Source organism: Entelurus aequoreus, linkage group LG13 (assembly GCF_033978785.1).
Source record: "Entelurus aequoreus isolate RoL-2023_Sb linkage group LG13, RoL_Eaeq_v1.1, whole genome shotgun sequence".
NCBI classification, from domain to species: Eukaryota; Metazoa; Chordata; class Actinopteri; order Syngnathiformes; family Syngnathidae; genus Entelurus; species Entelurus aequoreus.
The window spans coordinates 9,208,771-9,226,937 of NC_084743.1; the positions used below are offsets into that span (position 1 = coordinate 9,208,771).

Consider the following 18,167-nt stretch of genomic DNA (forward strand, 5'->3'; position numbering starts at 1 on the left):
TAAAGCAGACACAGGAAGTGTGTAGTTGTTGTAAAGCAGACACAGGAAGTGTGTAGTTGTTGTAAAGCAGACACAGGAAGTGTGTAGTTGTTGTAAAGCAGACACAGGAAGTGTGTAGTTGTTGTAAAGCAGACACAGGAAGTGTGTAGTTGTTGTAAAGCAGACACAGGAAGTGTGTAGTTGTTGTAAAGCAGACACAGGAAGCAAGCATGGCCACAAAGGTGATTGTGCGACTCTTTATTGTGTCACGGTGCAGAAGTGCGACACTCACAGTTGTGTTTACAAGCATCGAGCTCGTCTGCCGGGAATCTCATCAAATGTTTTTAACGTCCCGGCACACGAGCAGGAAGTTGACCTTTGCCGTCCTCTTCTGACTTTTGTGTTCTTGTCAGTCCTCCAGACTCTGCAGTCCGGCTCAGATTTTCTGTCAGGACACAAAGTTTGTAAGCAAGAGAGTCGGTTTGTGTGCACCACAACAATACTTCTTGACCTGCGCGGCTATTTACGTCCCATTCACCCTCCTTAAATTCTAAAATCCATTCCAAATAAATGATTTTAAATAGATTTTTGAAAACTGTGCCTCCAATATGAATATTTTTCGCAGTATTTTTTAACATATAACATTTTTATGTATGTATTATTTACAGTATTTTTCTGCTAATTAAAAATATATATTTTTGAAGTATTTTTAACATATAACAAAGTATTTTTTAAATACTTTTGAGTAAATGTTATTTTAAAAAATCCAAGTAATTTAAATGATTTTGTTCCAATATATTTAAAATGTTTCAAATACATTTTCAATATTTTTCAAGTATAGGTATTATTTACAGTATTTTTATGCTTATTAAAGATATATATTTTTGAAGTATTTTTAACATATAACAAAAGTATTTTTTAAATACTTTTGAGTAAATGTTATTTAAAAAAATCCAATTTAAAATGATTTTGTTCAAATATATTTAAAATGTTTCAAATACATTTTCAATATTTTTCAAGTGTAGGTATTGTTTACAGTATTTTTCTGCTGATTAAAAATAGATATTTTTGAAGTATTTTTTTTAACATATAACAAAGTATTTTTTAAATACTTTTGAGTAAATGTTATTTTAAAAAATCCAATTTAAAATGATTTTGTTCAAATATATTTAAAATGTTTCAAATACATTTGAAATATTTTTCAAGTATAGGTATTATTTACAGTATTTTTCTGCTAATTAAAAATAGATATTTTTGAAGTATTTTTTTTAACATATAACAAAGTATTTTTTTAAATCTTTTGAGTAAATTAAATTTTTCTTAAAAAGTAATTAAAAATAATTATGTTCACATTATTTAAAATGTTTCAAGTACATTTGAAATATTTTCAGTATAGTTATTTCCATTATTTTTCTACTTATTAAGAATATGTTTGCAGTATTTTTATCATAAAGTATTTTAAATACTTTTGAGTACTTTTTTTTAAAAATCCAAGTAATTAAAAATAATTACGTTTAAACATATTTCAAATGTTTCAAGTACATTTTAATTGTTTTTCAAGTATAGTTATTATTCACAGTATTTTCTACTCATTAAATATATGTTAGCAGTATTTTTTAACATACAACAAAGTATTTTAAATACTTTTGCATAAATTGTATTTTTTTCAATCCAAGTAATTAAAAATAATGATGTTCAAATATATTTCAAATGTTTCAAGTACATTTTAATTGTTTTTGAAGTATAGTTATTATTCACAGTATTTTTTATTATTTAAAAATAATTATGTTCAAATAAATATCAAATGGTTTAAGTATATTTTAAATATTTTCAAGTATATTTCTTATTCACAGTATTTTTCTACTCATTAAACATGTACTTGCTGTGATTTATATTTATTATTACAGTGTTTTTAAATACTTTTGAGTAAATTATATTTTAAAAAATTAGAGTTATTAAAAATGAGTACGTTTACATTATTTAAAATGTTTCAAGTACATTTTAAATATTTTTCAAGTATATTTATTATCCAGAGTATTTTTCTACTTATTAAGAACATTTTTGCAGTATTTTATAACAAAGTATTTGAAATACTTTTGAGTAAATTTTAGTAAAAAAAAATAAAAAATCCAAGTAATTAAAAATAATTATGTTCAAATATATTTTAAATCTTTCAAGTATGTTTAAAATATTTGTCAAGTATAGGTATTGTTCACAGTATTTTTCTAGTTATTAAAAATATATTTTTTACAGTATTTTTTAACATATAAAAGTATTTTTTTAAGTAATTAAAAATAATTATGTTCGAATATATTTCAAATGTTTCAAGAATATTTAAAATATTTTTCAAGTATAGTTATTATTCACAGTATTTTTGTACTCATTAATTTTTTATTTTTTTTTACAATATTTATTTTATTTATTTATATATAATTTAATAATAATAAATAATTAATTAGTTATATAATTAATAATATATAATTTATTTATATAATTTATTCACAATTTTTCTTAGAGTATTTTTTAACATATAAAAGTATTTTTGTAAATACTTTTGAGTAAATTTTTTTTTTTTTTTAAATCCAAGTATTTAAAAACAATTATGTTCAAATACATTTTAAATGTTTCAAGTATATTTTCAATATTTTTCAAGTATAGTTAATATTCACAGTATTTTTCTACTCATGAAAAATGTATATCATTTTGCAGTATTTTTTTAACATATAACTAAGTGTTTTTGAAATACTTTTAATAAATGTTATCTAAAAGAAATCCAAGTAATTAAAAATAATGATGTTGAAATACATAACAGCATCGAGAGTTGGTGGTGTTGATGAAGTGGTGGTGGTGTTGTTGAAGTGGTGGTGGTGTTGATGAAGTGGTGGTGGTGTTGTTCAAGTGGTGGTGGTGGTGTTGATGAAATGGTGGTGGTGTTGTTGAAGTGGTGGTGGTGTTGATGAAGTGGTGGTGGTGTTGTTGAAGTGGTGGTGGTGTTGATGAAGTGGTGGTGGTGTTGTTGAAGTGGTGGTGGTGGTGTTGATGAAATGGTGGTGGTGTTGTTGAAGTGGTGGTGTTGATGAAGTGGTGGTGGTGTTGTTGAAGTGGTGGTGGTGTTGTTGAAGTGGTGGTGGTGTTGTTGAAGTGGTGGTGGTGGTGTTGTTGAAGTGGTGGTGGTGGTGTTGTTGAAGTGGTGTTGTTGTTGTTGAGTCTCACCAGCAGCACGAAGGTCTTCTTCCTCCTCTGGGACAGTTGTGGTGAAAGTCTCATCAGCGGGTGAACCGAGTTGGACTGGAGGTCAACAACAAAACATTCAAGGTCATCAAAATATTCCACGCCTCTCGCCATCTTTAAAAATCTATCTTGAGAAAAGTTAGCATGCTAACATTAGCACGCTATCTTAAGAAAAGTTAGCAAACTGTGGCCCAAAATGATGGCGGCAAGTATCGAAAGCAATGATATTTAAGTTGAAATGAATAAGATTAGCTCAAATGCTAGCATGCTATCTTGAGAAAAGTTAGCATGCTAATGTTAGCATGCTATCTTAAGAAAAGTGATGAAACAGAAGAAAATGATGCAACATGAGAGTGGAGTGCTGCTCACCAAAGGTTCTTCTGGGCCATCGGAGGTCTTTGCTTTGGCATAATGGAAGAGGAACTGGGCGGAGAAGAAGGAACGTGTTTGTCAAACATCATATTTGGAACAATGGAAGAGAAGTAGGAACATGACGTAATGGTTCTATCATGAACAAGAACAAGACGTAATGGTTCTTTCATGAACAAGAACGTGAAGGTGAAAACATTGTTGTGTTCTTCACGTGCCAAGAGAACTTACCCTCTTGAAAAGGTTCTGGACCTGCTGCTGGAAGAACACGGGAGGTTAGGAAGGGACCACACACCACATGGAGAACATGTTCTACTGCTACACAACACATGGAGAACATGTTCTACTGCTACACAACACATTGAGGACATGTTCTACTGGCATGTTCTAAGAATGTATTCTACTGAAATGTTCTGGAGACATGTTCTACTGCTACACAATGCATGGGGAACATGTTCTACTGACATGTTCTAAGGACGCGTTCTACTGCTACACAATGCATGGGGAACATGTTCTACTGACATGTTCTACAGAAAAGTTATAAGAACATGTTCTACTGCTACACAACACATGGAGAACATGTTCTACTGACATGTTTTACTGCTACACAATGGATGGAGAACATGTTCTACTGACATGTTCTACTGCTACACAACACATGGAGAACATGTACTACTGACATGTTCTGAAAGACATGTTTTACTGACATGTTCTACTGCTACACAATGCATGGAGAACATGTTCTACTGACATGTTCTACTGCCACACAATGCATGGGGAACATGTTCAACTGACATGTTCTACAGAAAAGTTATAAGAACATGTTCTACTGCTACACAACACATGGAGAACATGTTCTACTGACATGTTTTACTGCTACACAATGGATGGAGAACATGTTCTACTGACATGTTCTACTGCTACACAACACATGGAGAACATGTACTACTGACATGTTCTGAAAGACATGTTTTACTGACATGTTCTACTGCTACACAATGCATGGAGAACATGTTCTACTGACATGTTCTACTGCTACACAATGCATGGGGAACATGTTCTACTGGCGTGTTCTACAGAAAAGTGCTAAGGACATATTCTAGTGACATGTTCTAGTGACATGTTCTGCTGATATGTTCTACTGACATCTTCTAAGGACATGTTCTACCGACATATTCTAAGGACATATCCTTAGGACATGTTTTACTGACATGTTCTACCGACATATTCTAAGGACATTTTCTACCGACATGTTCTACTGACATATTCTAAGGACATGTCCTTAGGACATGTTCTACTGACATGTAGTACCGACATATTCTACCCACATGTTCTAATGACATCTTCTGAGGACAAGTTTCACTGACATGTTTTACTGAGATGTTCTAAGGACATGTTCTATTGACATGTGCTACTGACATATTCTAAGGAGATGTTCTACCGACATATTCTAAGGACATGTTCTACTGACATGTACTACCGACATATTCTACCCACATGTTCTAATGACATCTTCTAAGGACATGTTTCACTGACATGTTTTAAGGAAATGTTCTACTGACATGTTTTACTGAGATGTTCTAAGGACATGTTCTATTGACATGTGCTACTGACATCTTCTAAGGACATGTTTTACTGAAATGTTTCAAGGAAATGTCCTACTGACAAATTCTAATGACATATTCTAAGGACATGTTTTAAGGAAATGTTCTAAGGACATGTTCTACTGACATGTTCTAAAGACATGTTCTACTGACATGTTCTACTGCTACACAACACATTGAGGACATGTTCTACTGACGTAAGGACATGTCCTACTGACATGTTCTAAAAGACATGTTCTACTGCTACACAACACATGGAGAACATGTACTACTGACATGTTCTACTGCTACACAACACATGGAGAACATGTTCTAAGGACATGTTCTACTGCTGCTGGACCGACCTGCTGCTCTCTCCATGAAGATCCACTCTCTTCTTCACTGGAAACTTCTCGCAGCTGCAAGCACACAACAAGCATTCAAGTGTGTGTGTGTGTGTGTGTGTGTGTGTGTGTGTGTGTGTGTGTGTGTGTAGCAATACCTTTCTGAACACGATGTCATCCTCCCACCTGCTGTAAGGACTGGCATCTGAACACAACATTAAATATTACACAACAGTACACGACATTAAAGATTAGTACACAACATTACACAATAGTACACAACATTAAACATTACACAATAGTACACAACATTAAATATTACACAATAGTACACAACATTAAAGATTAGTACACAACATTACACAATAGTACACAACATTAAACATTACACAATAGTACACAACATTAAATATTACACAATAGTACACGACATTAAAGATTGGTACACAACATTACACAATAGTACACAACATTAAACATTACACAATAGTACACAACATTAAACATTACACAATAGTACTCAACATTAAACATTACACAATAGTACACAACATTAAACATTACACAATAGTACACAACATTAAACATTACACAACAGTACACAACATTAAAGATTATTACACAACATTACACAATAGTACACAACATTAAACATTACACAATAGTACTCAACATTAAACATTACACAATAGTACACAACATTAAACATTACACAATAGTACACAACATTAAACATTACACAATAGTACACAACATTAAACATTACACAATAGTACACAACATTAAACATTACACAATAGTACACGACATTAAACATTAGTACACAACATTACACAATAGTACACAACATTAAACATTACACAATAGTACACAACATTAAACATTACACAATAGTACACAACATTAAATATTACACAATAGTACACGACATTAAACATTACACAATAGTACACAACATTAAACATTACACAATAGTACACAACATTAAACATTACACAATAGTACACAACATTAAACATTACACAATAGTACACAACATTAAACATTACACAACAGTACACAACATTAAACATTACACAACAGTACACAACATTAAAGGCCTTTATTTAAACGGGGATAGCAGATCCATTCTATGTGTCATACTTGATCATTTCGCGATATTGCCATATGTTTGCTGAAAGGATTTAGTAGAGAACATCGACGATAAAGTTCGCGACTTGTGCTCGCTGATAAAAAAGCCTTGCCTGTACAGGAAGTAGCGTCACGTCACAGGTTGAAAGGCTCCTCACATTTCCCCATTGTTTACACCAGCAGCGAGAGCGATTCGGACCGAGAAAGCGACGATTACCCCATTAATTTGAGCCAGGATGAAAGATTCGTGGATGAGGGACGTGAGAGTGAAGGACTAGAGTGCAGTGCAGGACGTATCTTTTTTGGCTCTGACCGTAACTTAGGTACAAGCTGGCTCATTGGATTCCACACTCTCTCCTTTTTCTATTGTGGATCACGGATTGGTATTTTAAGCCACCTGAGATACTATATCCTCTTGAAAATGAGAGTCCAGAACGCGAAATGGACATTCACAGTGACTTTTATCTCCACGACAATACATCGGCGAAACACTTTAGCTACGGAGCTAACATGATAGCATCGGGCTTAACTGCAGATAGAAACAAAATAAATAAATCCCTGACTGGAAGGATAGACAGCAGATCAACAATACTATTAAACCATGGACATGTAACTACACGGTTAATGCTTTCCAACCTGGCGAAGCTTAACAATGCTGTTGCTAACGACGCCATTGAGGCTAACTTAGCAACGGGACCTCACAGAGCTATGCTAAAAACATGGTTGTGTTGCTGCAGCCAGCCGCTAATACACCGATCCCACCTACAGCTTTCTTCTTTGCCGTCTCCATTGTTCATTAAACAAATTGCAAAAGATTCACCAACACAGATGTCCAGAATACTGTGGAATTTTGAGATGAAAACAGAGCTTTTTTGTATTGAATTCAATGTGTCCGAATACTTCCGTTTCAACGATTGACGTCACGCGCATACGTCATCATACATAGACGTTTTCAAGCGGAAGTTTAGCGGAAAATGTAAAATGTCACTTTATAAGTTAACCCGGCCGTATTGGCATGTGTTGCAATGTTAAGATGTCATCATTGATATATAAACTATCAGACTGCGTGGTCGCTAGTAGTGGCTTTCAGTAGGCCTTTAAACATTACACAACACTTTTGTCTTTAATATGAATAAAGGTGGTAATAGTAGTTGAATATAAATATCAATAACCATTGATTACAATACTGCTGCTATAATATACCATACTTAAATACTGCTGCTATAATATACCATACTTAAATACTGCTGCTATAATATACCATACTTAAATACTGTGCTATAATATACCATACTTAAATACTGTGCTATCATATACCATACTTAAATACTGCTGCTATAATATATCATACTTAAATACTGCTGCTATAATATACCATACTTAAATACTGCTGCTATAATATACCATACTTAAATACTGCTGCTATAATATACCATACTTAAATACTACTGCTATAATATACCATACTTAAATACTGTGCTATAATATACCATACTTAAATACTGCTGCTATAATATACCATACTTAAATACTACTGCTATAATATACCATACTTAAATACTGCTGCTATAATATACCATACTTAAATACTGCTGCTATAATATACCATACTTAAATACTGCTGCTATAATATACCATACTTAAATACTACTGCTATAATATACCATACTTAAATACTGTGCTATAATATACCATACTTAAATACTGCTGCTATAATATACCATACTTAAATACTGCTGCTATAATATACCATACTTAAATACTGCTGCTATAATATACCATACTTAAATACTGCTGCTATAATATACCATACTTAAATACTGCTGCTATAATATACCATACTTAAATACTGCTGCTATAATATACCATACTTAAATACTGCTGCTATAATATACCATACTTAAATACTGCTGCTATAATATACCATACTTAAATACTGCTGCTATAATATACCATACTTAAATACTGCTGCTATAATATACCATACTTAAATACTGCTGCTATAATATACCATACTTAAATACTGCTGCTATAATATACCATACTTAAATACTGCTGCTATAATATACCATACTTAAATACTGTGCTATAATATACCATACTTAAATGTATTTATTTTAATGACTCATTTAGCACTAATCTTTCTGTTAATATATGATCTTATTTGTTAATGTATTATTAATGTGCATATGATTTTATGTATCATTAATATTCCCCTAGCATTGTAAATAGTCTTATTACCAACAATAATACTTATAAAAAGTTAACGGCGGTAAGTATAAGCTGCTTAATTGGGATCTGAGCCGAGGATGTCGTTGTGGCTTGTGCAGCCCTTTGAGACACTCGTGATTTAGGGCCATATAAGTAAACATTGATTGATTGATTGATTAATTAATGCACAAGTGTCCTTTTTGACCCTCGGGCCGTTTTGTAGCCCGAGGGTGAAAATGGGCTGCATTCGATCCTGATGAGCCAATAGTGAGAAAATGTCGAGCAGTAATGGAGAAAGAAAAGGTACGTTATGGAAATATCAGGACACGAGGGTTTTATCTTGTGGGGAGAGGTCTTCACTGCTGTGGGCGGAGCTTCACTGCTGTGGGCGGAGCTTCACTTGCGTGTTTAGATGACAGTTGAGGTGCGTTGATGACATAACTTAGACTTAGACTTAAACTACTTAACCTGTAGTTTGTTACTGGGACTGCTTTAGTCATTTGGCATAAAAGCTGGACAAAAAGGAAAGACTGTACTCATAATGTCGAGACACATACTCAAACATCACACTTTTCCGGCTTCAAAATAAGAGCGCTATGCTTCACATTTGGTCTAACTACATTAACAAAATAAAAATGTATTTTATTACTATCGTGCTTTGTCAAAGATGTTTTGTCATGTAATCTGTGATTTGTCTAATAAATGCTAGTACGCCAGTTGAGCATATGGATGGATTAAAATAAAGAGTATATTATTTTACAACATTGATAGTCCTCAATTACAGAATATTTAACAGGCTAAATATGACATTTTATTAACAAATAGAGAAGGTTAAAACATTGTCATGCAGAGATATGAGTACCATAAACTTGTACATGTACAGAATATTGATTCAGGTAGAAATATCACAGATTACATCAACAAACACCTTTGACAATAAAAGCATGATCGTAACATTCCGCATTTTGTGCTATTAATGCATGAAAGTGCTATCTTAACCAATGTGCACCTCCTCTCTGAATGCAAGTGCTCCTACAGCAGGAATACAAATTCTGTATTCCTACAAAATACAAAATCTGGCAAGACACCAAAACACTGCAGATCTTTTTTTTTATTGTTGTTAAGTGTGTTTAAGTCCTTTTTGTGTTGACCCGTTTAAAAAAACATTTATTTAAATCAAATTAATTGTCCAATCATGGTAATAAAACACTCATTAATGATGAAAAATTATATCTGTCTGCGATTATCACCATTAATGTAATGAAAAATGCGATTAATCGCAATGAAACATTTTAATCCTTTCACGTTAGCCTTTTATTACACTTGTTGTTGATAGACTTATTGAAGTATATTAATAATAATATAAATAATGCAGACTGTTTCTGACAGTCAATTAGTAATATTGCTAGCATGAATAAGAAGTGATGGACATTTTATTACTTATAATAATCAGTGATGTTTTTAGTCAAATGTGCAATATTTGCATTTTGAGGTTATGTGTGCATTAACAACAATAATATTTACAAATAAATATGATAAATAAATGTTTGTCCCAGCAGGATGTAAACACAAATAATATAATAATAATAATTCATGTTTGTGTCAGCAGGATGTAAACACAAATAATATAATAATAATTAATGTTTGTGTCAGCAGGATGTAAACACCAATAATATAATAATAATAAATGTTTGTGTCAGCAGGATGTAAACACAAATAATATAATAATAATAAATGTTTGTGTCAGCAGGATGTAAACACAAATAATATAATAATAATACATTAATGTTTGTGTCAGCAGAATGTAAACACAAATAATATAATAATAATACATTAATGTTTGTGTCAGCGGAATGTAAACACAAATAATATAATAATAATAATTAATGTTTGTGTCAGCAGGATGTAAACACAAATAATATAATAATAATAAATTAATGTTTGTGTCAGCAGGATGTAAACACAAATAATATAATAATAATAAATGTTTGTGTCAGCAGGATGTAAACACAAATAATATAATAATAATAATTAATGTTTGTGTCAGCAGGATGTAAACACAAATAATATAATAATAATAATTAATGTTTGTGTCAGCAGGATGTAAACACAAATAATATAATAATAATTAATGTTTGTGTCAGCAGGATGTAAACACAAATAATATTATAATAATAATTAATGTTTGTGTCAGCAGGATGTAAACACAAATAATATAATAATAATTAATGTTTGTGTCAGCAGGATGTAAACACAAATAATATTATAATAATAAATGTTCGTGTCAGCAGGATGTAAACACAAATACTATAATAATAATTAATGTTTGTGTCAGCAGAATGTAAACACCAATAATATAATAACAATAAATAAATGTTTGTGTCAGCAGGATGTAAACACAAATAATGTAATAATAATAATTAATGTTTGTGTCAGCAGAATGTAAACACAAATAATATTATAATAATAAATTCATGTTTGTGTCAGCAGGATGTAAACACAAATCTACTTTCAATGAAATAAAAATATGGAGGTGATAAAAAGTTGTCAAACTCACGCGTGAAGCTGAAGCAGCACAACAAACACACAAGAGTCAAGTGTTGCATTGTGGGAAGGTTCATCATCTTCTTTCACGCCACACAAAAACAAAAAAGTTCTTCTGCTCCTTGGTGGGCTTCGCTTTTTCTTCTGCTCCTTGGTGGGCTTCGCTTTTTCTTCTGCTCCTTGGTGCGCTTCGCTTTTTCTTCTGCTCCTTGGTGCGCTTCGCTTTGGTGCACTTCACTCGCTGCCGTGAGGTGCAGACTTTTGAGGGCTGACATCCTGCACGCCACCGCCATCCCACATCAATTAATGGCCTGCGTGCATGAGCAGACCTAGACACACACACACACACACACACACACACACACACACACACACACACACACACACACACACACACACACACACACACACACACTTCCCACCATGATGACACGCACGCCCCTTCTGGGAAATGATGGCGATGAATGGTGGCAAAGGGTGACTGTAAAGTTATTCTTATTTAACACGTGTGTTGTCGCGCAAGTGTAAAAAGAAGTTCATGGCTGTGAAAATACAGGTCAAAAGTATCTCAAAAAAGTCAAGTAGCGTAAACTGACTGAGACGTATAATGGAGTATAATGGTAAATATTGTCTATTTATATATTTATAAATAGACACATTATAATGGTGTGTATTTACATATTTATATATCATGGTAAATAGTGTGTATTTATATATTTATATATCATGGTAAATAGTGTGTATTTATATATCATGGTAAATAGTGTGTATTTATATATCATGGTAAATAGTGTGTATTTATATATTTATATATCATGGTAAATAGTGTGTATTTATATATTTATATATCATGGTAAATAGTGTGTATTTATATATCATGGTAAATAGTGTGTATTTATATATTTATATATCATGGTAAATAGTGTGTATTTATATATTTATATATCATGGTAAATAGTGTGTATTTATATATTTATATATCATGGTAAATAGTGTGTATTTATATATTTATATATCATGGTAAATAGTGTCTATTTATATATTTATAAATAGACACATTATAATGGTGTGTATTTACATATTTATATATCATGGTAAATAGTGTGTATTTATATATTTATATATCATGGTAAATAGTGTGTATTTATATATCATGGTAAATAGTGTGTATTTATATATCATGGTAAATAGTGTGTATTTATATATTTATATATCATGGTAAATAGTGTGTATTTATATATTTATATATCATGGTAAATAGTGTGTATTTATATATCATGGTAAATAGTGTGTATTTATATATCATGGTAAATAGTGTGTATTTATATATCATGGTAAATAGTGTGTATTTATATATTTATATATCATGGTAAATAGTGTGTATTTATATATTTATATATCATGGTAAATAGTGTGTATTTATATATTTATATATCATGGTAAATAGCGTGTATTTATATATCATGGTAAATAGTGTGTATTTATATACAATGATAAATAGTGTGTATTTATATATAATGGTAAATTGTGTGAGTTTATATATAATGGTAAATAGTGTGTATTTATATATTTATATATCATGGTAAATAGCGTGTATTTATATATTTATATATCATGGTAAATAGCATGTATTTATATATTTATATACCATGGTAAATAGTGTGTATTTATATACAATGATAAATAGTGTGTATTTATATATAATCGTAAATTGTGTGAGTTTATATATAATGGTAAATAGTGTGTATTTATATATAATGGTAAATAGTGTGTATTTATATATTTATATATCATGGTAAATAGTGTGTGTTTATATATTTATATATCATGGTAAATAGTGTGTATTTATATATTTATATATCATGGTAAATAGTGTGTATTTATGTATTTATATATCATGGTAAATAGTGTGTATTTATATATCATGGTAAATAGTGTGTATTTATATATTTATATATCATGGTAAATAGTGTGTATTTATATACAATGATAAATAGTGTGTATTTATATATAATGGTAAATTGTGTGAGTTTATATATAATGGTAAATAGTGTGTATTTATATATAATGGTAAATAGTGTGTATTTATATATTATGGTATATAGTGTGAATAATATACTTTTGTGTGTAATGGTAAATGGTGAATATTTATTATAAGTATACATAAAGGTAAATGGTGAGTATTTTTAACAAGCATATAAAATGGTAAATGGTGAGTATATATGGTGAGTATGTATGTATAATGTAGTGCAAGGTGTAGAGTAACAGCATTAAAAGGAAAGTGGGGATGATGTTCACCATCTTGCTTTAGTTTAGCAGGCCTTGTGTCTTCATTAGCATCTCGTTAGCAGCCACACCTCGTTAGGCCAGTGTCAGCTGCACATCAAGATGGACGCCCACCTTAGAACATTTAAAGTTGTGCACATCAAGATGGACGCCCACCTTAGAACATTTAAAGTTGTGCACATCAAGATGGACGCCCACCTTAGAAGATGTAATGATGTTAGTGGAGACAAAGATGGACGCCCACCTTAGAAGATGTAATGATGTTAGTGGAGACAAAGATGGACGCCCACCTTAGAAGATGTTAGTGGAGACAAAGATGGACGCCCACCTTAGAAGATGTTAGTGGAGACAAAGATGGACGCCCACCTTAGAAGATGTTAGTGGAGACAAAGATGGACGCCCACCTTAGAAGATGTTAGTGGAGACAAAGATGGACGCCCACCTTAGAAGATGTTAGTGGAGACAAAGATGGACGCCCACCTTAGAAGATGCTAGTGGAGACAAAGATGGACGCCCACCTTAGAAGATGTTAGTGGAGACAAGAGAAGTGAGTCCACATTCACAGCAGCATGAGACCTTTAAAGATGTCTGACCACATCTCACTTCTTTCACTCATCTCACATCAAGACTGCTGAACCACCTGTCATCACCTGTCATCACCTGTACTCACCTGTCATCACCTGTACTCACCTGTACTCACCTGTCCTCACCTGTCGTCACTTGTCGTCACCTGTCCCCACCTGTCCTCACCTGTCCTCACCTGTCCTCACCTGTCCTCACCTGTCCTCACCTGTCCTCCCCTGTCCTCACCTGTCATCACTTGTACTCACCTGTCATCACCGGTCCTCACCTGTCCTCACATGTCCTCACCTGTCCTCCCCTGTCCTCACTTGTCCTCACTTGTCCTCACCTGTCATCACTTGTACTCACCTGTCATCACCTGTACTCACCTGTCCTCACCTGTCCTCACTTGTCCTCACCTGTCATCACTTGTCCTCACCTGTCATCACTTGTCCTCACCTGTCATCACCTGTCCTCACCTGTCATCACTTGTCCTCACCTGTCATCACCTGTCATCACCTGTCATCACCTGTACTCACCTGTCCTCACCTGTCCTCACTTTTCCTCACCTGTCCTCACCTGTCCTCACCTGTCATCACCTGTCATCACTTGTCATCACTTGTCATCACCTGTCATCACCTGTACTCACCTGTCCTCACCTGTCCTCACCTGTCCTCACCTGTCCTCACTTGTCCTCACATGTTCTCACCTGTCATCACTTGTCATCACCTGTCCTCACCTGTCATCACCTGTCCTCACCTGTCATCACTTGTCCGCACCTGTCATCACCTGTCATCGCCTGTCCTCATCTGTCCTCACCTGTCATCACCTGTCATCACTTGTCCGCACCTGTCATCACCTGTCATCGCCTGTCCTCATCTGTCCTCACCTGTCATCACCTGTCCTCACCTGTCATCACCTGTCCTCACCTGTCATCACTTGTCCGCCCCTGTCATCGCCTGTCCTCATCTGTCCTCACCTGTCATCACCTGTCATCACCTGTCCTCACCTGTCCTCACCTGTCATCACCTGTCCTCACCTGTCCTCACTTGTCCCCACCTGTCATCACTTGTCATCACCTGTCCTCACCTGTCCTCACCTGTCCTCACCTGTCCTCACATGTCATCACCTGTCATCACTTGTCCTCACCTGTCCACCTGTCCTCACATGTCCTCACCTGTCCTCACTTTTCCTCACCTGTTTTCACCTGTCCTCACTTGTCCTCACCTGTCATCACATGTCCTCACCTGTCCTCACCTGTCATCACATGTCCTCACCTGTCATCACTTGTCCTCACCTGTCCTCACCTGTCATCACCTGTCATCACATGTCCTCACCTGTCCTCACCTGTCATCACATGTCCTCACCTGTCATCACATGTCCTCACCTGTCATCACCTGTCCTCACATGTCCTCACCTGTCCTCACCTGTCATCACATGTCCTCACCTGTCATCACATGTCCTCACCTGTCCTCACCTGTCATCACATGTCCTCACCTGTCATCACTTGTCCTCACCTGTCCTCACCTGTCCTCACCTGTCATCACCTGTCATCACCTGTCCTCCCCCGTCCTGTCAACCAACACTCCTCACCTGTCCTCACCCAAAGTAGTACAAAGTTTTACAAAATGGGAAAACAGTACTACAAAGTATTTGACAATAGCACATAGTAGTACAACGTGTTAGTGAGTAGTACAAAGTACTACAAAGTATTTCACAGTAGCACATAGTAGTACAATGTGTTAGTGAGTAGTACAAAGTACTACAAAGTATTTCACAGTAGCACATAGTAGTACAATGTGTTAGTGAGTAGTACAAAGTACTAGAAAGTATTTCACAGTAGCACAGAGTAGTACAATGTGTTAGTGAGTAGTACAAAGTACTAGAAAGTATTTCACAGTAGCACATAGTAGTACAATGTGTTAGTGAGTAGTACAAAGTACTAGAAAGTATTTCACAGTAGCACATAGTAGTACAATGTGTTAGTGAGTAGTACAAAGTACTAGAAAGTATTTCACAGTAGCACATAGTAGTACAATGTGTTAGTGAGTAGTACAAAGTACTAGAAAGTATTTCACAGTAGCACATAGTAGTACAACGTGTTAGTGAGTAGTACAAAGTACTAGAAAGTATTTCACAGTAGCACAGAGTAGTACAATGTGTTAGTGAGTAGTACAAATTACTAGAAAGTATTTCACAGTAGCACAGAGTAGTACAATGTGTTAGTGAGTAGTACAAAGTACTAGAAAGTATTTCACAGTAGCACATAGTAGTACAACGTGTTAGTGAGTAGTACAAAGTACTACAAAGTATTTCACAGTAGCACAGAGTAGTACAATGTGTTAGTGAGTAGTACAAAGTACTAGAAAGTATTTCACAGTAGCACAGAGTAGTACAATGTGTTAGTGAGTAGTACAAAGTACTAGAAAGTATTTCACAGTAGCACATAGTAGTACAATGTGTTAGTGAGTAGTACAAAGTACTAGAAAGTACTTCACAGTAGCACAGAGTAGTACCACATAGTATTATTGAGTGAACATGATGATTGTGACTGCAGTTGCCGTGGCAATGCTGACCTGTGTGTGAGTGTGTGTGTGTGTGTGTGTGTGTGTGTGTGTGTGTGTGTGTGTGTGTGTGTGTGTCTGTGTGTGTGTGTGTGTGTGTGTGTGTGTGTGTGTGTGTGTGTGTGTGAGAGAGAGGTTAACGAGCGAGCACCTGAGTAGGACTTATTAAGACATAAGTCAGCTGACATCTTGTGGTCCTCACAGGGACACTCAAACAAAATGGCTTCTTTTTACTGCTGTGATGTGTGCTCACATCTACTGTGTTTGTACTACTGAGAGTAGTCAGTGTACAGCTTGTACTGCTGTGATGTGTGCTCACATCTACTGTGTTTGTACTACTGAGAGTAGTCAGTGTACAGCTTGTACTGCTGTGATGTGTGCTCACATCTTCTGTGTTTGTACTACTGAGAGTAGTCAGTGTACAGCTTGTACTGCTGTGATGTGTGCTCACATCTACTGTGTTTGTACTACTGAGAGTAGTCAGTGTACAGCTTGTACTGCTGTGATGTGTGCTCACATCTTCTGTGTTTGTACTACTGAGAGTAGTCAGTGTACAGCTTGTACTGCTGTGATGTGTGCTCACATCTTCTGTGTTTGTACTACTGAGAGTAGTCAGTGTGCAGCTTGTACTGCTGTGATGTGTGCTCACATCTTCTGTGTTTGTACTACTGAGAGTAGTCAGTGTACAGCTTGTACTGCTGTGATGTGTGCTCACATCTTCTGTGTTTGTACTACTGAGAGTAGTCAGTGTGCAGCTTGTACTGCTGTGATGTGTGCTCACATCTACTGTTTGTACTACTGAGAGTAGTCAGTGTACAGCTTGTACTGCTGGGATGTGTGCTCACATCTACTGTGTTTGTACTACTGAGAGTAGTCAGTGTGCAGCTTGTACTGCTGTGATGTGTGCTCACATCTTCTGTGTTTGTACTACTGAGAGTAGTCAGTGTGCAGCTTGTACTGCTGTGATGTGTGCTCACATCTACTGTGTTTGTACTACTGAGAGTAGTCAGTGTACAGCTTGTACTGCTGTGATGTGTGCTCACATCTACTGTGTTTGTACTACTGAGAGTAGTCAGTGTACAGCTTGTACTGCTGTGATGTGTGCTCACATCTACTGTGTTTGTACTACTGAGAGTAGTCAGTGTACAGCTTGTACTGCTGTGATGTGTGCTCACATCTACTGTGTTTGTACTACTGAGAGTAGTCAGTGTACAGCTTGTACTGCTGTGATGTGTGCTCACATCTTCTGTGTTTGTACTACTGAGAGTAGTCAGTGTGCAGCTTGTACTGCTGTGATGTGTGCTCACATCTACTGTTTGTACTACTGAGAGTAGTCAGTGTACAGCTTGTACTGCTGGGATGTG

General features: G+C 34.6%; 1 protein-coding gene across 2 annotated transcripts; it reads right to left on the bottom strand.

Moving 5' to 3' along the window:
• Window positions 1–235: 235 nt before the first annotated feature.
• nms (neuromedin S) lies at window positions 236–17,059 on the bottom strand. Of its 2 annotated transcripts, XM_062068444.1 has the most exons (9): window positions 16,955–17,059; window positions 13,691–15,832; window positions 11,406–11,721; window positions 5,665–5,711; window positions 5,528–5,581; window positions 3,811–3,837; window positions 3,580–3,633; window positions 3,193–3,267; window positions 236–424 (listed from the first exon to the last, which is right to left on the bottom strand). In XM_062068444.1, exons 3-9 carry the CDS (start codon window positions 11,470–11,472, stop codon window positions 416–418), a joined length of 333 nt encoding a protein of 110 aa, XP_061924428.1. In that variant the 5' UTR covers window positions 11,473–11,721; window positions 13,691–15,832; window positions 16,955–17,059; the 3' UTR covers window positions 236–415. The 2 variants fall into 2 exon arrangements, with proteins under 2 accessions (XP_061924428.1, XP_061924429.1); XM_062068445.1 differs by lacking the exon at window positions 16,955–17,059 and having other exon boundaries at window positions 3,811–3,834; window positions 13,691–16,088.
• Between the last annotated feature and the right edge of the window lie 1,108 nt (window positions 17,060–18,167).

What these genes read in the sequence shown, in the direction of transcription:
- nms (XM_062068444.1), bottom strand. Translation starts at nt 11,472, where the DNA reads ATGATGAACCTTCCCACAATGCAACACTTGACTCTTGTGTGTTTGTTG. An exon ending in TCCAGAACCTTTTCAAGAGG is followed by an intron (nt 3,634 to 3,810) that starts GTAAGTTCTCTT and finishes TTCTCCGCCCAG; the next exon opens with TTCCTCTTCCATTATGCCAA. An exon ending in ATGGCCCAGAAGAACCTTTG is followed by an intron (nt 3,268 to 3,579) that starts GTGAGCAGCACT and finishes GTTGACCTCCAG; the next exon opens with TCCAACTCGGTTCACCCGCT.